This window comes from Peromyscus californicus, unplaced genomic scaffold (genome assembly GCF_007827085.1).
Source record: "Peromyscus californicus insignis strain IS unplaced genomic scaffold, ASM782708v3 Scaffold_9__1_contigs__length_137607984, whole genome shotgun sequence".
In the NCBI taxonomy this organism is placed as follows: Eukaryota; Metazoa; Chordata; class Mammalia; order Rodentia; family Cricetidae; genus Peromyscus; species Peromyscus californicus.
The window spans coordinates 110,253,147-110,274,571 of record NW_026294617.1 but is presented as its reverse complement, the minus strand read 5'-3'; the positions used below and the strand labels follow the sequence as shown (position 1 = coordinate 110,274,571).

At 37.4% G+C, this 21,425-nt stretch overlaps 1 protein-coding gene across 8 annotated transcripts in view; it reads left to right on the top strand.

Annotated features, from left to right (window-relative positions):
* Positions 1-21,425, top strand: part of Gstcd (glutathione S-transferase C-terminal domain containing) — a 114,307-nt gene that overhangs the window by 12,390 nt on the left and 80,492 nt on the right. For all 8 annotated transcript variants that reach the window (XM_052730852.1, XM_052730849.1, XM_052730851.1 and 5 more), the window contains 2 exons: positions 14,139-14,390; positions 17,670-17,763. In XM_052730852.1, coding sequence (XP_052586812.1) covers positions 14,139-14,390; positions 17,670-17,763 — 346 coding nt within the window. The remainder of the gene's footprint in view (positions 1-14,138; positions 14,391-17,669; positions 17,764-21,425) is intronic.

Below are 21,425 nucleotides of genomic sequence, written 5' to 3'. Positions count from 1 at the left end.
TTTATCAACCAATCAGCAACACACATTCACAGCATACAGAACAATATTCCACAGCAACATTGTTAAATAAGCTGCATAGGTACAATACCTTAAAAAAAAAAGAGTAGATACGTATGTACAGTATGTTCTAACAAAAGTAACCTTAAATTTGTATCAGTATACAAAAATTCATCCCAATGTAGAATATTTGAGACTAATGGTTCTTCAAAAATAAACTCAACAATCCACCCTTTTATCTCATCATTTTTATACTATATTCCCCCTTTTTCTCATCAAAAAGACATCCTTGAATATAATCTCCTTTGTTTAGCTTTCTCTCTCTGACCAGGACCAATAACAATTTGTAACCAACTCCACTAAATGATGACAAATCTCCATAACCCACTGAAGGACCAAAAACCATCCAATCCATCTCTTGGGAATGTGGGCGTAGTGTTCTCTGGAATGCTTTCTGTTGTCTGGGTGTGCTGGCATCTTTGGAGGACTCTGAGAAAATTAGGGTAGTGGTCAAGTCCTGGCTAGAATAGTCTGTGAGGCTGGACCATCTCAGCCAGCATCCTTGAAGCTGTTCTGGATGCAGAACTCTGAGGAAACTGCAACAGAGGCACTCTGAGAGGCTGGACCACTTGGGCCACCACGTTTTCATTGGTGTCTGGTCACCTAACTCTGAAAACACATAAACTTTCAAAGGTAACATACATATGTGTATTAACACAAGTATGGACTGTGCATTAGACACAACAAGCCAGCCAAAGATGATTTTTTGTTTTATGTTTGAGCAGGTAAAATATATGTCACCTGTCTTGTAGTTATTTTAGGTTTATTTCTTTATGTCTATAACTAGGATTTTCAGGGCATCTCCCCTGATCAAACCTGATCCTCTTTAACCTTGAATCAATCCACAACCTTTTGTTTTCTATGGAAAGAAAAGCGTAACCTCTTCTCCAAGGCAACTTCCACTGTGAAGTTAAGACATTTTAAAAATATATAGCTTGGTTTAATTTAGCAATTTCCATAATCCAGTGTCTCTCAGCAGTTATCATTTGTTCATTAGCAATCAAAAAAATTCAAAGACAACACAATAACATATATGATCCAGACTCCCTGTGTATTTCCCATTTCTACATGGCTTATTCTTTTTTTTTAATTACTTTACTTTTTCTTTAAAGACTCTATTATTTTTAAACTACTTATTTATTTATTTTTATAACTGTCTATACTTTCTTTTCTTAAGCCTACAAACATTGTTAAGTACTCTGTAACCTGTTTAGAGGTTTTTGTTTGTTTGTTTGTTTTTTCCATATGACCCTGCCTTACAGCTTATCTGCAACTTATTCTGTCTGCATGAGCAGCTTAGCTTGTGGAGTGCTGTCAGCACAAGCCCGCAGGCCATGACTGAGAGATGTGTCTCTATACTGCAACCCTCAGGAGAGACTGCAGGAGTAGGAAGCCGCATTTGGCTCCATTCTTGTGTGTTCAGAACCTTTTTTTTAAGCTTTCTCATGTCTTATGTGGAAATACTTGCCTAGATATTGGGCGCCATTTGTTACTAGACTTTCTTTGTCCTGCCGGCCAGCTCCTAAATGAGCGACACGGAGACTTCATATTAATTATGAAAGCTCAGCCGATAGCTTAGGCTTGTTTCTAACTAGCTCTTACAACTTAAATTAACCCATTTTTATTAATCTATATGTTGCCATGTGATACGTGGCTTTTACATCTTTTCTTGCATGTCTGTTCCCACTATTCCACTGGTAACTCCACCTTCTTCTTCTCAGTGTCCTCTCTGCCCTGAAAATTCTGCCTACCTATAAGCCATTCAGCTTTTTATTAAACCAATTTGAGTGACACATCTTCACAAAAAGATTATTCCACAACAGTTTATTATCTCAGTAATTATAGTGATTAAAAGCCATTTAACATACTCTGTAATATGATAAATGTAAGGAATGAGTAAAATTATAGTTAATTTTGAGTTACTAAAATGTTAGTAATTGATATTATTGTTAACTTTGCTATTATAATTATCTTTATAATATTACAAATTCCAGTATTAAAAAACTAAAAAAAAGACTAAAAATTAAAAACACTTCTCAGCTGTATTTTATAATTAAATTGTCAATTAAAATACTAACCATTATACTGGGCATTTTCAAATCAGAATTTTCCCCCTCACTTGAATACTTTTCCCTAAAATTGCTTGCTTTTCAATGATATGGGAAAATTCAGATGTGAAGTTGTCTTTCCTAGTAGAATTTGTTTATGTATATATGTATCTATCTATCTGTCTCTCTCTCTCTCTCTCTCTCTCTCTATATATATATATATATATATACATATATATATATATGTACATATATATATATACACATACGGACAACATATATATATATGGGGAAAAAAAAGAACCAGGTGAAAATACCAGAATGAACATGACAGGCTAGGTTTTGCAGCCTTCCAGTTGGTTCTTTATAGCTACATTTTTCCTAATTTGAAGCTTGTGCCTCTTTTCCCTAGTAAGGACCCAGAAACAAGACTTTATTCTCATTATATAACCATCTCACCTTGGGTGTCTCCATTGGAAGGTGAAAAAAGACTGCTAATGAAAATCTGTTAATTTGGAGTTGGTACAGTGTTGTGGAATAATCCTCCTGTACACTGTAAAGATGTGTCACTTGAATTGGTTTAATAAAATGCTGATTTGCCAGTAGCCAGGCAGGAAGTATAGGCAGAATGACCAAACTAAGAATGATGGGAAGGAGAAGGGTGGAGTCAGGAGTCACCAGCCAGATGCAGAGGGAGCAGGAGATGAACGTGCCATGCTAATAAAGGTACCGGCGTATGGCAGAACATGAATAGAAATATGGGTTAATTTAAATATAAGAGTTAGCCAAAAACAAGCCTGGGCTATTGGCTGAGCATTTATAATTCATATTCAGCCTCTCAGTCAGTTATTTGGGACCGGGTGCTAAGGGCAGGAAATGTCTGTTTACAGTACAATATGGAGAAATCGTTATTTTCTTAGGGAACCTTTTGTTTTGTTTTCAAAAGTAAAATGAAACAAGAATGGCAACCAAAATTATTTCAGAATTAATCATCATGGAAAAGGCAAATTTGGGAACCATTAAGCATTGATTGGGATTGTAAATGTCCTGTGACTGTCTTTTCCTAGTCAAATGATTTCTAGTTTCATTTATCCCTGACTCTTGCCTTTTATCAATATAAATGTCAATCTTTCGAGTAGTCATACATTTTGAAAGACCTGGTATTTATGATTTCTAATTTTTCTAGAGTTCATAGCAGTATACTCATTATTTGTAGACGTTACTGAAAGTGTATATGTCAGGAGCCGTTTTAAGTACTAGGAATGCAGCGCTGAGCAAAGCAGTTAAAATCCCAGATGTCATTGGAGTTAATTTTCTTGTTAGGGGAACGAAGAAATGAACAAGTAAACAAACAAATAATATTTATATAAAGTAATGGTAAATGCTACAGAGAAAATAAGATTATTTGATTTTTAATTCAAGAAAGCAAAAACCAAATTGGATTCACCTGCATGAAGGTGACTTTAGGTCGTCCAGATGGCCCCATTCATCTCAGATGATTTGCATTTCATTTTAGATGAATTTAAATGCCATTTACTTGATTGGGATTAATCAAAGGCAAAGTATTTCTAATTGACAGGATTTTTCCCATCTGTAATCAGGTAGGATATCAACTTGACTATTACTGAGTAAGTCTGATGCTACAGAGAAGCACTGGGTTTAAAATAGAGCAAAACTGGCCAGTGAGATGGTGTAGAAAATAAACTCATGTGGTCTGTGCAAGCAAGATAAACTTAAGTTCTGTCCATGGCACCCACATTGGAAGGAAAGAACAGATGTCTCAAAACCATCCTCTGTCTTCCACATACATCTTGGCACACACATACCTGTGCTGAAACACTCATACCATATATGTCCAATAATAATAAGTTTAAAAAAACTATGAAGAAATAAGGTAAAAATATGTGCTTATCATTTTCTATTACATGGTTTTGAGACAGAGACTCATATATCCTAGGGTAGCCTCAGGCTTCTTATGTAACTGAGGATGACTTTGAAGTTCTGATCCTCCTGCCTCTACCTTCCAAATATTGGGATTACCGGTATGTATCACTACACCCCAGTACACAATGAGGGAATCAAACCTCGGTCAACTGAACTATATCCACAGCCCATTGTTTTAATGACATTTAATATGTAGAATAAATGGCTCTGCACATTTTCTTTCAGAAATTCATCTTTCTTTGTTTAAAGCCTTGATGTTGTTTTTGTTAAATTTTCCTCCCCTGAGTCATTTTAAGTTATGCAGTCATCATTTTATTTTTTAGAGCAGTTACGTTGCCAGACATTTGTGCTGGAGTGACAGCGAAGACCTTCAGAATCAGGATCAAGTCCATGATCAGTAATGAAGATGCAAATTGGCATTATAAGTGTCAAGCTAAGCCAGGATCAGAGTAGTTACCCCCAGAAATAAGGTCGGAAAAATGAAAGATCAGATTAACTTTGCTAAGTCAAGGTTTGGATTACTAGAGGTCAAAATTAGGATTGGGGAAATAAGCCTTGCTTAAGAGAAGATGTAAAGGGTGTAGGATAGTATGCCGAGGTCTGGCCACCAATGTGCTCCATGCTTTCAGTAGGTCCTAAGCTGCAAGGTTGATTTCCAGTGCTCTGGCACTTTCTCATGGAAGAGGCCTGGCAACATCTTATTTGTTCAGAAACTTAAGAGTAGACTAGAAAAGAATGAACTAAAGTGCAGAATTCTTAGGCCCCACCTTTAATTCACTTATTAGACACCCTCCCCCCCTTGGGAAGTCTGTTATGTATTTGGAAGAAATTAGAATGGATGAGAGAATGAATGAACTAGACTGAAAGCCTGCTGCTGTATGGACAGTTCCCCTTTGTGGCTAGTAAGCAGGTGCCTTTGAAACGGCTGCTTGCATGGTTATTTTACTCTGTGAGACAAAGATACTGCAGCTTTATGAAATTTATGCATTGGAGCAGCTTTGCTACTTTTTATTTCCGGTGCATTAGTTCTACCCCATTGTAATTAACTACAAAGCCACTAGGGGTTCATTTCTTCTTGGTAGTATTGGTAGCAGTACTTTTTAAAAATTATTATTTTTAGAATAATTTTTCTTTATGTTTTTATAATGAATTCTGTGATGTTTCTAATGGTATTTGGTCTTAAAAGCTAGGCAACTTATACATTGTTTTAAAGTTGTCCTTTCTTAGGAGCCAGTTTTCACTGTCTCCAGTTTTCATTAGCCATCTCCTTGTAGAGCCTTCTTAGCTAGTGAATGGAGTTCAGCACTTCTTGGGCTGTCAGCATGTTGTAGAACATCCTACATGTTCATTAAACGGGACATCCTGCCATGCATCCTGCCTTCCTTCCTTCCTTTTTGTGGTGGGGTGGGAGTATTGAGGATTAAACTCAGAGCCCAATGTATGCTAAGCAAGTTGTCTACCACAAGATATACTGCAAGCCCCTTGTTTAAATAGTAACTATTGCATTCAATCATAGTTCACTTTCAGGCTGGCCTCGAACTCGTGATCCTCCTGCCTCCGCCTCCTTCAGCAAATTCTACCGGCGTGAGCCACCACAACCGGCCATAGTTCACTTTCAAATAGAAGAGATGTCAAATGCACTTAAAAAGTAATAAATTAACAGAGTAAAAGAAAGGTAAGGAAAGGAAAACATGTCTGATTTTATTAATTTATCATATTTTTATTTTAATTATCATACAGAGTAAAAGGTTTCATTGTGGCAGTTCCACTTATACATTGTTTTTGTTGATTCTCCTCTTTCAGTCCCCACCACCAACACCATATCCTTCCTTCCCATAGTAGTCCCTTCCCACTATTGATGTCACATATATTTGTTGTCCCCTTTACTCAGGTTTTCTCTTCTCTCTTAAAACCTCTTTTTCTGCTCTGACGGTTTTCCTTCTAGATTTATGACCCACACTCATTGTTCTGTGTGGTCCAATTTCAAAAGGGTGAGTTTGTTAAGTTTCTAGTAAGTAAATAGAAAAATTCATAGCAAGTAGCAGGTAGGTATACAGGTAGTAAAACTCACAATAGAGAGAGGCCCAGGCAGAGCAGAATGTCCCTTTTTGTGAGACTTCCTGGTAAAATAACAAATAGCAATAGATAGAGATAACATTCTTATGGATGCTCACAACATCCAGCAGACACTGACTGAGGAAGTTGAGGCAGTCAGCTGAGTTCTCAATTGACCTTTTTACCATGGCTCAATTTCCTGCTTCTCTTTCACACTATAGGTACTTTGTAGAAAAATATTTTTTTTTTTTTTTTTTTTTTTTTTTTTTTTTTAAGATTTACTTATGCATACAGTGTTCTGTCTGCATGCCAGAAGAGGGCGCCAAATCTCATTACAGATGGTTGTGAGCCACCATGTGGTTGCCGGGAATTGAACTCAGGACCTTTGGAAGAACAGCCACTGCTCTTAACTGTTGAGCCATCTCTCCAGCCCTAGAAAAATATTTTTAAAGATTTATTTTTTTAATTGTGTGTGTGTGTGTGTGTGTGCATGTGTGCCTACATATAGATATATACATATGAGGATATGAGGGCAGGTGTCTACAGAGGCCGGAAGAGGGTCTTGGATCCCCTAGGGCTGGAGTTACTGGTAGTTTTGAGATGCTCCACATGGGTGCTGGGAACTGAACTTGGGTCCTCAGGAAGAGCAACAATACCCTTAACTGAAGAGCCATCTCTAGCCACCATGTAGGCATTTTATATTATGAGACAAATATTAGCAACATCTGCTGGAAATAATTTACCTTCTAGCTGTTCCCATGGGTACAAGGTGTTTCACTCATGGGCTTTGTTTTTCTCTTCTCCCTGTCACAGAAGGAGAGGGCAGGCTTTGAAGGACACTTGAAGACAAACGCGCTTCAGTCTCAAATGCAGTGACGTGTTGTGGGCCTACTCAAATGGCACATGACAGTTTACTAACATAATATATGATATACCTCTTTGACATATGTAAAAATTAAAAATCTAAGAATCAAATATGAAAGAGAACATGTAATATGTGTTTTTCTGAGTCTAGTTTATCTCACTTAATACAATAATTTCCAGATATGTATATTTTCCTGGCAATTTCATTTCTCTTTACAGCTAAAGAAGATCTATTGTGTATATGTACTACATTTTCATTATCCATTTGTCTTTTGGACATCAATACTGGTTCTATTTCCTGGCTGTTCAAATAGTGTATCAATAAACAGGAATGTGTAAAGTATCTCTATAGCTGGATTTAGAGTCCTTTGAATACATGTCCAGGCATGGTACAGCTGGGTCGTGTGTGTGTGTGTGTGTGTGTGTGTGTGTGTGTGTGTGTGTGTGTGTGTATGTGTGTATGTTATGCTTCTCTATTTCTGCCTTATTTCCTTGAGACACTATCTCAGTGAATTTTGGGCCAGGCTGATATCAGCAAGCCCCAGCAATCCTCTTCCAAACACCTGGTAATCACACCATGGTCCAATCATCCCCTGTGGAGCCCTCCTGGGTAAAGCAAGCTCAGATCTCACTAGGAAACCTCTGTGGGTCTCCACACTTCCTCCCCCCTGCCTTGCCTTTTCATTTACTGGGGATTCAGGCTCAGGTTCTCAAGCTTGCACAGCAAGTGCTCTTACCTGCTGAGTCATTTTCCAGCTCATGTTGATTCATGGTGGCTGTGCCTGTTCACATTCGCACCAGCACTAAGTCAGAGTTTTTCCTTCTACCCATTCTGACCAGAATTTTGTTTTGTTTTTCTGATAATTTGTTTTCCTAGCCATTCTGACTAGGGAGAGATGAAATCTCAAAGTGGTCTTCAAATGCATTTCCCTGATGGCTGAGGATGGGGAAAACATCTAAGATATTTATTGGCCATTATGTTTCTTCTTTTGAGAACTGTCTGTTCAGTTCATTAGCTCATCTACTGATTAGAGGATTTTCTTTGTTTTGTTTTGTCTTGTTTTTTCAAGACAAGGTTTCTCTATGTAACAGCCCTGGCATTTCTGGAACTCTCTCTGTAGACCAGGACTTAAACTCAGATCCACCTGCCTCTGCCTTCTGAGTGCTGGGATAAAAGGAGTGTTTGAACTATATCCCACTGAAAAATTTTGTCTGTTTACCTGTTGCAGTTCCTGTTGCAGTTCTTGGTTGCAGTTGACCTGTTGCAATTCTTGGTTGCAGTTGACCTGTTGCAGTTCTTGGTTGCAGTTGACCTGTTTGTTGCAGTTCTTGGTTGCAGTGCGTTAACTCCTGTGTGAAATTTAGTTTGGTAAAGATTTCATCCCATCCTTCAGGCTGTCTTTCCCTCCACTGATGTTTTCCTTTGCTGTGCAGAGAATTTAATTTCGTGCAATGCCATTTTTGGTTCTTGAGATTACTTCTTGTGCTATTGGAGTTTTGTTCAGAGAATTCTTTCCTATGCTTAGGTCTTGAAGTGTTTTTCATGTGTTTTCTTATAGCAGCTTTAGCATTTTAGATTTTAAATTAAGGTCTCTGGTTAGTTTTGAATGGATTTTTCTTCTGAATGAGAAAATGACTCTTATTTCATTCTGCAATGCGTATCTCTTTGTATCAGCACCATTTGTTGAACAGGCTATCTTTTTTTCCCCAGAGTATTGTCTGTTTGTTTGTTTGTCGTGTTCTGCGTGTCAATAGGAAGCCCCCTGTGATATAATGCTATGGAAAAACAAACAAAAACATGATGCAGGGGCTGGAGCGATGGCTCAGCAGTTAGGAGCATGTACTGCTCTTCTAGAGGACCTGCTCTTGGTTACCAGCACCTGAATTAGGCGCCTTATAACTGCCTGCAACTCCAGCTTCAGAGGAATCTCTCTGGCAAGTGTGTGTGTGTGTGTGTGTGTGTGTGTGTGTGTGTGTGTGTGTACTCAGATTCATACATGAGCACGCGTGTGCGTGTACTCACACAGACACACACACTATGCATTTTTTGACGTCTTTGTTAACAATGAGGTGGCCTTAGCTATGTGGTTTCATTTCTGGGTCCTCTGTTCCGCTGCATTTGTCTGGATATATGGTTTTGTGCCAATGTTGTTCTTTTTATCTCCATTGCTTTGTAATGTAATTTCAGGGCAGCTATTGTCCTACCTCCAGCATCACCTTTTCTGCTTAGGATTGCTTTGGCTTCATGGGATCTTTGTGTTTCCATATGGATTTTAAGATACTTTTCTTTTGCTAGTTCTGTGAGGAGTATCATTGGTTTTTAGAAATGAGAAGTGTATTGATTATAGTTAACTTTTTATAATATAGCTATTTCCACTGTGGGTTCTAAGTACCAAGTTCAAAGCCCTTCAGTCTGTACGGCAAGCACTTTCGTTTGAGCCATCTTGCCTACCGTCCAGTCCAGGAGCGTGGAAGTTGTTTCCATCTTCTGTTTCTTCAGTTTCTTCTTCAGTGTCTTGAAGTTTTCAGTGTAGAGGTCTTTCGCTGTCTTGGTGAAATTCCTTGTTTTATTTTTAATAAAATGTAATTTATTGGGAATGGGATATTTTTCCCTAATTTCTTTTCTGTTAAGTTTTTTATTAGCATATAAAATAACTGATTTTTGCATGTTGATTTTGTTTTGTTTTGTTTTTCGAGATAGGGTTTCTCTGTGTAGCCCTGACTATTCTATAGACCAGACTGGCCTTGAAGTCACAGAGATCCATCTGCCTCTGCCTCCCTGAGTGCTGGATTAAAGGCATGTGCCACCACTATATGGCACATGTTGATTTTGTATCCTTCAGCTTTACCAAAAGTGTTTATCAGATATAAAAATTTCCTAGTGAAGTCCATAGGGTCTTTTAAATATAGAGCCATGTATACAAATAGGGATAATGTGACTTCTTCTGTTTCTCTTTATATCCTGATTATATATCTTTTGGGCCTTAGTGTTCTAGTTAAGACTTCAGGTACTAGATTGAGTGAGAGTGGAGAGACTTGGCACCCTTGTTTCATTCCAGATTTTAGAGGAAATGCCCGCAATCTTTCCTGAATTAATGGAATATACCTTATGGGTTTGTCATCTATAGTCATTATTACGCTTAATTATGTTCCAACTACTTCCAGTTTCCTTAGAACTTTTATCATGAAGGCATGCTGAATTTTGTCAATACTTTTTCTGCATCTGTCAAGACAATCATATAATTTCCTTTTTAATTACATTTTTATGGCTTATTACATTTATTGCTTTGTATATGTTGAGCCAATTTTGCATTCTTGCGATGAAACCAGCATGTCATTGTGTATGGTCTTACTGTGTTCTTGAATTCAACTTGCAAACGTTTTAGTGAGTTTTGCATCTGTGTTTATAAGAGAAATTTGTCTATAGTTTTCTTTTTTCTGTTGTGTCTTTATTCAGTTTTGATATTAGATTAAAACTGCCTTTGTAGCATTCTTTCATTTTGTACTTTGTGGGACAACCTGAGAAATATTGGTTGTTAGATCTTCCTCAAAATTGGGTAGAATTCATCAGTAAATCCATCTTATGTAAGGCTGTTCTTTGTGGGGATGCTTTTCATTACTGTTTGTGGTGGTTTGAATGAGGATGGCTCCCAAAGACTCATGTATTTGAAAATTTGGTCCCCAGTTGATGGAACTGTTTGGGAATGGTTAGGAGGTGTGGCCTTGTTGGAGGAGGTGTATCACGAGGGGGTGGGCTTGAAGGTTTTCAAAAGACTTGCACAATCCCCAGTGCCTGCTCTCTCTTTCTGCCTCCTACTTGCTGGTCAAGATGTGAGCTCTCGGCTGCTGCTCCAGCTGTTCCTGCTGCCATGCCTTTGCTCTGCCATCATGGTCTCTAGCCCCCTGAAACCATAAGCAAAATTCAGTGTTTTATAAGTTTCCTTGATCATGATATTTTATCAAAGCAATAGAAAACTAACTAAGATACTGTTTTAACCCCATTGCTTGTTTTGGTCTTTTAAAATTGTTTTATCTTTCAGATTAATTTTGATATTCATATGAGTATAGAAACCCATTTCTTCTCGATTTCCCAGCTTTTTCGAATATATGTTTTTATTCCCTAATGGTGGTCTAGGTTGGAGGACTGTTGGATTTTGTTCTTACAGCTCCCCTTTCACCTCTTATTTTGTTGTGTTGGTCTCTCTTTTGGTTAGTTTGGCTAAGGGTTTGTTCATCTTGCTGTCCTTTTAAGAGCCATCCAATGCATTTAGTTTGGCTTCTTTTTCTAGAATCTTGAGTTGGGTGATTAGGGTATCTGAGATCTCTCTGATTTTTCTTTTTTCTTTTTTTTACTTTTTTTTTTTTTTTTTTTTTTTTTGGTTTTTGGTTTTTCAAGACAGGGTTTTGTGCCTTTCCTGGAACTCACTCTGTAGACCAGGCTGGCCTCGAACTCACAGAGATCAGCCTGCCTCTGCCTCCCGAGTGCTGGGATTAAAGCATGCACCACCATCACCTGGCTTTTTTCATTAATGAGCTGTAAGCTTTCCTTTTAGGAGAATCTCAAGAGATTCTGGCTGAATGTGCTATGTTTTCGTTTGACCCTAGAACTTTTTAAATATCCTTTCAGATTTCCTTAGTGGCCCTGTTCAAATGTGTATTGTTTAGTCTCCATTGTCTTTGTGTAGTTTCTGAGATTTCTTTTGCATTTGCTTTCCAGTTTTATTTGACTATGGTCTGATAAAATATATTTTTTTCTTTATTGTATTTGTGGAATCTTGTTTTGTGGTCTATCATGTGGTCAATTTAAGAGTAGGTTCCATGCATCCCTGGGAAGAATGTGTGTTCCCTGTTTGTTAGATGGAATATTTTGTAGGTATCTGTTGAAATCAGTTGGTCTATGGTATAATTTAGCATTAATGTTTTTTTGCTGATTATTAGTTTGGAAAGCTATCTAAACATGAGTGGGATATTGAAGTTTCCTGCTATTATTGTATCAGGACCTTTGTGGCCTTCTGTGACCTTCATTGTTTTATGATACCGAAAGCTCTAAGATTCAATGCCAAAAGTACTTCGTGTTGTCTTCCTTTGGCTCAGTTTTTGGACATTTTTGCCAGCTAAGTCTATTTCTTAGAAAAAAAAGAAAACTCTTTTTTTTTTTTTAAATCCAGTCAGTTAGTCTGTATCTTTTTAACTGGTAAACCCATTTGCAAATAAAGTCATCCTTGAGGGAGAGTTGTTATTTCCCATGGCTTTGTCTGGTGGCTCTGGTTGGTTGGATTATTACTTGTTTTCTTCTCGGGCTCAGACTAAGAGCTTGCTGTGTTAGACACAATGGTTTCTCATAGTCCTTTGTTCTTCTGGTGCTTTCATGGAGTGTGGCCTTTCCTACATGTTTTATGTGAAATTGTCCTTCTCTCTCCTCTGGCGATAGTGTTACTTTAAGAATCTTCTCCAATGCTGCTGTGGTTGAAGTGCTGTAATTTGTGCTTTTCTTGACCTGCTTTTATTTCTCCCTCCATTCTAAAAGATAATCTTGCTGTTTTTAGAAATCCTGGTTGGCAGTTACATACTTCCAGGGCCTGAAGTAGACCATTCCCTGCTTTCTTGACTTTTAGAGTGCTCATTATTCTGATGTTTCTGTTTCTGTGTGTGAGTTGGCATTTTCCCCTTACAGCTTTTAGTATTGTTTCTTTGCTTTGCATTTTTGGACATCATGACTATGATATATTATGTAGGGATTCTTCTCTGGTCATAACTATTAAGGAGTTATAAATGCCTCTTGATTTGGATGTCTATCCCTTTCTTGTATCTGTCTGTTACAATCTTATTGACTAAATTGCCTATACATTTTTTATCTCAGCTTCTTCTGCTAACTTTATTCTTGGGTTTGGTCTTGAAAGTTTTGGTAGCATTTATACATCTGAAATTATTATTGTCTTGACTTGTTTCTCTGTCCCTGATATTTGTTCTCTTACTTTGTCTTGTTTCTTGTTGTTGTTGTTGGTAGTGATGATGATATGAGTGTATGTCTCTGTGTGTGCGTGTATTACGTTTTCCTGTGAGCATTAGAGTAAGAGTTTTCACGGGTGCTAAGGTTCTGAACTTGGGTCCTCCTGCTTATGCACCAAGCACTTTATCCGCTGAACCATCTCTTTAGTCCTGATGAAGCTTTCTACTGTGTTTTTATTTGATAAATTGATCCTTTTATTTCACGAATTTGGTTCTTGTTCAGAGTCTCATTTTCCTTGCTGATTTTTATCTCTATTTTTTTTTTTTTAAATTTCTTCTCCAAGTTACTAACCATTTCATTTCCTTTGCTTACTTTCTTGTCTGGATCCTGAATTGATTTTCTTCCCTTGTTCATCTGCTTTTTTGAGGTCTCTGCATGGTCACCGGTTCCTTTTAAATGTGGGACTTGGAAATATTTTGACATTTGAGTGATCTCACTATCTTTCGCTTTCATTATTTGGGAGTTATGAGCTTATGAAAGAGAAGTAGTATTTTTCTGTTTGTTCTTTGACCCCCACATCTCTGCTGTAGGTAACAATCAAGTGCCTGTACTCAAACACGGGTATCATTAAGACATCATACACAGAAAATAAAATTAAATAAAAATTAGAAATATAGGTAGAGGAATGGGCATCTCCACAGTGGGAACATAAAATGGTATGGCCACCCTGGAGAATGATTCAGTAGTTTCAGCCTAAGTTCTCTTCATGATAGTCAATACCTAGAAACATGCCAGTGTCCATCAACTATGAGTTATCAGATAAGTAGGTAGAGTGGCTCTTCCCAATGACTGTTACTACTAATAAAGAGAGCAATGTACTGATGAACAAATAGGGGTGAATGTTGGAGACATAATGCTAAGTGAAAAAAGACATGGACTTTTTATGGTTCTATTAACTTGTATGAAAGGCAACACTATAAACATAGAAAACAGGCCAGCTACCTGCAACTGGTTATGAGTACAGAAGTTTATTGCAAATTGTCACAGTGTCGTGGTGTCCTAGAGCTGGATTGTGTGGAAGTTGCACAGTTGTTTGAATTTGCTGAAGTCTGTTTGAATACTACCTTTGAAATGTGTGAGTTTTATGATAGGTGATACTTCATTACTGCTGTTATAAACAGTCAAAAATATATTTTTAAAACATCCTTTTTCTTCTCCAGGTAATTCTCTGTAGGAAATTTTCTGAGAAGCTGGAACAGTTTCCACTGCTAGCTTCTTGGTACCAGCGGATTCAGGAAGTGCCAAAAGTCAAAACAGCAGCTTCTAAGTGTGGGATCCACTTTCTATATTTACCAGAATTGCTGAATTCTGCAAGTAATACGCACCTGAACTCCATGGAAGCGACAGCTGGAGAGGAACCAAACGATCCTTCATTTACAGGAGGACCAAGACCAACTATGACCAAGTTAATGGTATTTAGCTTCTTTCCTACAGTTTTCTTTTTGAAAAGTAGCCCTTGAGCATTCTTTCCCAACTAGTAATCGTTTTCTCATGTCATCTATAATACATTTTATTTATAGCTATTTGTATCTGTATTTACCAAATAATGTTTCTGCTAGTCTTATGTTCAAATAAGCCACAATAAATTGAATAGCTTTCATGCTGTTTCTCTTTGGAACCAAGTCAAAATACATAGTTTAAAAGTAATTTTTTTAAAAGACATTTTTAGATATTCACCTTGTGGACCAATGTAACATCATATCTGGTCAAGTGTATCCTTTTAACCTAAACTTGCTGTGTTACAGAATTTTGATTTCAGTCTTTATTTTAGTTATTTATTGAGTTAATGTTTCTTTGTCTGGTATATTTAAAGTAACACGATAGTCTCCATCTATCTTTATATGAGTGTCATGATTTCATGATTTTTTCTAACTTCAGGTTTTTATGAGAATTTTATATGAGTATGTATTTACACCATTTCCACCTTCCCTGTTTCTTCTCCAACTTTGTCTGTGTCACTCCACTTCTCAAATTCATGGCCTGTTCTTTAATTACACACACACACACACACACACACACACACACACACACACACACACACACACCCCAAACCAAACAAAAAACCCCACTGAATCCATTTAGTGTTGCCTCTATGTGTATGTGTCTAGGGGTGTCCACTTGGGATTAGATAACCTATCAGGGGACTTGTTCCTGGGGAAAACTGATTCTCTCTTTCTCTCTCAACAGCAATAGCTCCCTGTAGGTTTTCATCTAGGAGCCTTGTGATATTTCCCCCATCTGAGGTTGGCTTGATGATTTCATGGGAGCTGTTTCTTTGCCATATGTAGAAGAGACTATCTTGAAGAAAACACACTAGCCGCCTGGATCTTACAATCTTTACCTTCTTCAATGCTCTCTTGAACCTTAGGCCTTGTGTTGTAGTTGTATCAACTGGGGTTGGGCACACAGCGGACTTTAGTCTTTGTATTTTGACCAGTCATGGATTTCTGCAGTTGTCTTCATTGCCACAAACAGAAGCATTGTGATTAGGAGTGAGGCTACCCCTATCTGTGGGTTTAGAATTCAGTTAGGCAGAAGTGAGTTCTTCTATAGGGTCCACAGGTAGTTGGCTATGTTTGCAGTACTAGGCATGAATTCTCCGCCACTGAGCAGGCCTTCAGTCCAATTAGATAGCTATTGGTTAACCACAAGATAAAGACGCCACTGTTGTACCTTTGTGGATATGTTTTGTGCTGGTCATTTTTGTGGCTCATGGCCTTTACAGCTGAGTAGAACTATTGATTGCTTCTCTCCCTTGGTAGCTTGGCCTACAGATACTATTAAAGTTAGTCTTTGGGGAGGAGGCTTCCAGGTCAGTTCTAGCTCAGTTCCTAAGTCCCGTGACTGAAGTATGTGGTCTCTTCAACAATCGGGTCTTGCCTGTAAGTCCTGGGAGGTAGCCATCGGCGATGGCACTGGCCTGTATTGCTCTGGGAGATTGCAGTTTTAAATTTAAGATGATGATTTAAAGTTAAATTTAAAGAAATAGATGTAAAGAAATAGAATTTAAATAAATCTTTGAAATAAATGTAAAGATTTTAATAAATAGAAATGTGAATACCTCAATTTATTTTCCAAAGTGCATATACTTGAGAAGGGTACATTTTGTTGTATACTAGCAGTATCTCAATATAGAAGTATTATTTTAAAAGACCCTGAAGTAGGAATGAGATTGGAAATGAGTAATAGCAAAGTCAGAGTAACGGCAATAGAAATGCGCTAGGTGACTTCAGAGCGATGTGTTGTTTATTCTTCTAGAAACAAATGAGTGCTTGATTTCTAGATCTATAGAGATACCTATATCTCTAGTAAAGTGATTTTTCCCTTTCTTTTGGGACCCAAATTCAGTTAGTTTTCATAATAAAAAGGAATCTCATGGATAACTGTTATCAAATAGTTAAAGGTGAATTATCAGCAATTTTTATTATATTTTACTTGTTTTGTTATGTTTTTGTTTTCTCTTGAAAGAGATGGGAGTTCTTAATGTTGCCTACTCTGGTCTCACTCGTGGGGTCAAGTAATTCTCCTACCTCAGATTTTTAGTGCTGAGACTTCTAGATGTACACCACCATCCCTCGCTATAAATTTTCTTTAAATGGGCTTCCTAGAGATGATAATATCTGAACAGTGATCATCTATGTTGTGGGATATGGATTCACATTTCATGATTGGAAAAATATAAATCCATATATTTGCCATGCCGCTATCTATAGAACAAATAATAAATTTACAGCTTTTGGTTGTTTGTTGATTGATTTGAGATGGATCTTATGCAACCCAGGCTGGCCTTCATCTCCAGATCCAAGTGCTGGGATTAAAGCAATGTTTCACCATGCCTAGCCTTAGATGCATAATTTCTAACATAGGAAAGAACCCTAGAGGACAATTTAATGACTTAAAAAACAGTTCTTCTTTAAAATTTTAGAATCTATTAGAGATACAACCACGGATAAACTGATAGGGTGATATTCTGGGGTATGCGTTATGTTGACAGTTTTTAGGTACATTGAATGAAGCTTGCAGTTTAAATAGGTGGTTTTCATGTGTAAAGACAGACACTGATGATGGACAGTGGAAGATCAGATTTTTTTAATAATCTCTATAAATTTGTTTATTGATAAAGTTTTGTTTTCAAGTGATTTTTCTCTATTATACCGTGTGTGTGTGTGTGTGTGTGTGTGTGTGTGTGTGTGTGTGTGTGTGTATGTGTATGTATATATGTTTAGCCTGCCTGTATATATGTGTACCACATGCTTGCTTGGTACCAGAGTAAGTCAGAAGATGACATTGGATTCCTTGTAACTACTGTTAAGGATGGTTGTTAGTCACCATGTGGGTGTTGGGAACCAAACCCACCCCGGTCCTCTACAAGAGTGACAAATACTTTTAACTCCTGAGCCATTTCTTTGGCGCTGGCCTAGTATATTTATTGGCTTATTACTTTTATATGTTCCCAGCATTACTTTTTATTACTGCAATTAAAAAATAATAGCAATGTACTGATTTCAAAATAACATTTTGAACAGGAATTTTATATTTTTACAACATTTTGTATTTTTTATGTAACTAGATATTTGGGTACACATATGATTAATTTTAATTACTTTTGTTAGTATAAAAAATAGAAATGTGGGCTTTGAAAACAGGATTTTACTAGTGCACTAACTTGGAAAGCTTACTTCCTTTTCTAGGAAAAAGGCATTGAAGCGACGTTTTCTCCACACCCTTGTCCTTCTTGGACCCTTGACTGGAAAAACCTTCCTGCTGCTGTCAGCCCAAAGGAAGGTGAGCTTTGGTTTGCTTGTTGGTGTAAGGTTTTAAGTTCAATCTGGATACTCACTTCAGAGCCATCTTCCCACCCTCAAAATGTCCCTTTGGCTGTATTTAATATTCTAATGATATATCTACCATCCAGTGAGTTTTCATTTCATTTTTATTTTTAGAATTTCATATCACTCAGATTTAATGTTTTCTACATTTTCCTACATTGACTTCAGTATTTCTGTTTTTCTTTGATGACATATTTTAAAACAAATCTTAAGTATTATATTTTAGAATGTACAAATGACATCATCAATAACTACAATTCCATTTGTCACACTTAATAAAAATTAGGAAAATTCATTCATCATCTAGTAATTTATAATCTTTTCCTCAACTGTTTAAAATCTCATTTTAAAGAAATATTTCTTTACTGCTTGGTGTTTATTTGAACAACTATGTGTTTTATTATCTTAAATTATATTTGGTTTGTTTTAAATAAATTTTTTCATGGTCATATTTCAGTTTGCTGATTTTATGATTTTTATGTTGGATACTTATTCTAATAGTTAATCATGGAGTTCTAATTCTGTTATATTTCTTTTGGTGCGTACACTCCTAATTATTTACTTTCCTGTGGATTTTGTAGTGTTAGAGTATGAATTCAGTTTGGTGTTACCTTAATCTGTGGTTCTCAACAGTTTTGGGTTAAGGGTAAATCTCACAGAGTTAATATTTCCTCATTTCAAGCATCTCCAAATGTAGAACTTAAGACTATCATTGTTAGCCTTTCAGCTTCCAGTTCTGTCTGTCTGTCCTCCTTTGTTGCTGGCTGGGACTTTTGTATGTGTTTTCTCAGGTTACCGCTTTCAGTGTTTCGCTTTTCTGTAGTCATGGTTTCCCCAGCTCTGCAGAGACAGGGCGAGCTTCTCTTCTCCATCCTGCTATTCCAGGGCAGGTCCCTAATAGGTAGAAATGTCCTCAGGACAGCCTTGGTGCAGATTCAAGGTTAGTACACCAGTTTTCAGCCCTTCACCCTTTAAAAAAACTTTATGGATTTTCCTTACTTTCAGAAACTCGTTAAACATGTAAAGGGAACTTGATTTTTTCAATACCGTTTAAAGTGCTTTTTTAGGTGGAAAAAAATTTTAGCATAGATCAAAGGTTTATTTCTTCAATTATTTTCTCGTTCTTTAGTTTTGTTTTTGTTGCGAGTTTTAAAAATATATGTTATTAGCTCTTTGAGAATTCCATTCAAAGAATTTTGATCATATTCATTGCACATCTTCCAACTATTCCCAGGTCCCCTCCCGCATGTTCTACTCATTCAACATTATATTTCTTAAACCCATGAAAAATACTGTGGGCTTCCCAAATATTCTCTGAAGTGTGGGCTTTCACTGGAGCATAGTCTACTTACCAGGGCTACACACTTAGAGAAAGCTGACTCTCCCCATCTCAGCAGCCAGCAGTTACCAATAGTAGGGTGAGACTTCCTGTCCAGCTCCTCTCTCCATACTGGGATCTGGTCTTTCTTGGGCTGGCCCAAGTCTTGCACGTCCCATCACAACTGCCATGAATTGACGTGTGTTGCTATGTCCAGAGACACTGTTTCATTGCAGTTATGTTCTGCCTCTGGCTCGTACACCCTTTCCACCCCCTCTGCATGATCTCTTAGTCTTGAGAGGAAGGGGTTGAGGTATTTGTGTTCCATGGGGCTGAGCATTCAGCATTTTCTTCTTCTCTGCATGTTGGCCAATTGTGGGTCACTAGGTTAATCATCTGCCTATAAAGGATGGATGTATTTTGTAAAGGGTCAAAAGGGAGTACTGGAATAGAAGAGTTAAACTGGAATGGAGGAGGGAAGAGCAGAGTACAGGAGTAAATTCAGGGATGGATAAATAACACGAAAGACCTTTGAAAAAGCCACATGGAAAGGTACCACTATAGAAGCTTCCTACAATATGTGTATACACACATACATGAAAAGAGTTACAATGGAGTTGTCCTAGGAGCAACAATACCCTTACCAGATACCACAGTGCCTCACTGCGGACAGATGGCTCAGTGGTTAAGAGCACTTGCTGCTCTTTACAGAGGACCCAAATTTGGATCCCAGCACACATATGGTGTCTCACAACCTTGCAAGGGATCTGATGTCTTCTTCTGCTCTTGTGGACACCAGGTATACCTATGGTGCACATACATACACGCAGGCAAAACATATAAAATAAAATAAATCTGAAAATTAAAAAAAAAAAGAGGCCAGAGCCAGGAGTGTGTTACTTCTTTTGTAGTTGTTGGCCAGTGACATTCCATAGACCCAGCACAAAGAACCTATTGCCAGTGCTCTTGGTTACCCTTCAGAACTCGACAGTAAGACCCTGTTGTTGAAGAAAACACACTTAAGACACAGAACACAGAGAAATCAAGCTAGTACTGACCTAGAAACTTCGCGCCTGCTTACATCCCTTTAATTGGATCATCTGGTTTTTGTAAGTAGTGTGAAAAATAAAATGATGTAAATCACCATGGTTTATTCATGTATCAGTCATTGACTGTCACCTGGAAAGTTTTCAGTCTTGGATAAACTGAGGCAGAATTAGATTTGATGTTTCTTACTATATTCGTTTAACTGTATATAAACAATTTGACACCTACTGTAAGAACTATTTGTTTTTATTTTTACTAACATAGGGGCTGTTCGTCCTCATGCTAGAATCAGTTTTAAGTCTGTCCAATCTACCACTCTCTAACCCATTTCCCTTCTTATATCTTGTACTATCACCTTTCAGTTTCACTTTTAAATCTATATTAATTATCTCTATGTCCTCAATTTTATTTTTCTACCATTCTAGATACCATAATTGCCATTATTCTTGCCTATTCAAATGTACTCATCATTTAAGAATCACTTCAAATGCTACTTTGTATATTAAGCCATATTTCATACAGTCACCTTCTTGGATTCAAAGCCTAGTTGGGCAACCGCCTGCATAGGTAACCTGTGAACAGATGCTCAATATCTCTGTATTTTAGTTGCTTCAGTTGCATCTCTAAAGGGATGATGACATTGTCTTTAGGAGTATTTCTACATTCAGTGAATTAATATGAAGCACTCAATACAATGCCTAGTAAATTGTAAATGTTAATGTTAGTTAATATAGTAGTTGGAATTAATCACTCACTTGGCAACATTCTATTAGTTTATTTTTTACTTTATTATATGTATATGCATGTGTAAGTATGTATGTGATATTTGTGTTTGCATGTGCATACCATGGTGTGTGTGTGGTCACAGGACAAATATCTCAAGTAGCTTCTCTTAGTGCACTTTATTGGGTTCTAGGGATTGAATTCAGGCTTTCCCACAAGCCCCTTTACCTGCTGAATCATCTTGTTAGTCCTACCCTTGGGCTTTATCTGTCTCTGTGTCTCAGTCTCTGTCTCTACCTCTGTGCATGTGCGTGTGCGTGTGTGTGTGTTTGCATGTAGAGGCCAGAAGTTGACATTGGGTGTCTTTCTCAATTGCTCTCTACTTTGTCTGTCTGTCTGTCTGTCTATTTACTTTGATACAGGCTTTCTCACTGAACCTGGAGTTCATCAGTTGGGTAGAATGGCTGGTCAGGGATCTAACTGTTTTCACTCCCTTCAGGGCTGGGATTACAGATAGGTGCCAACACCCC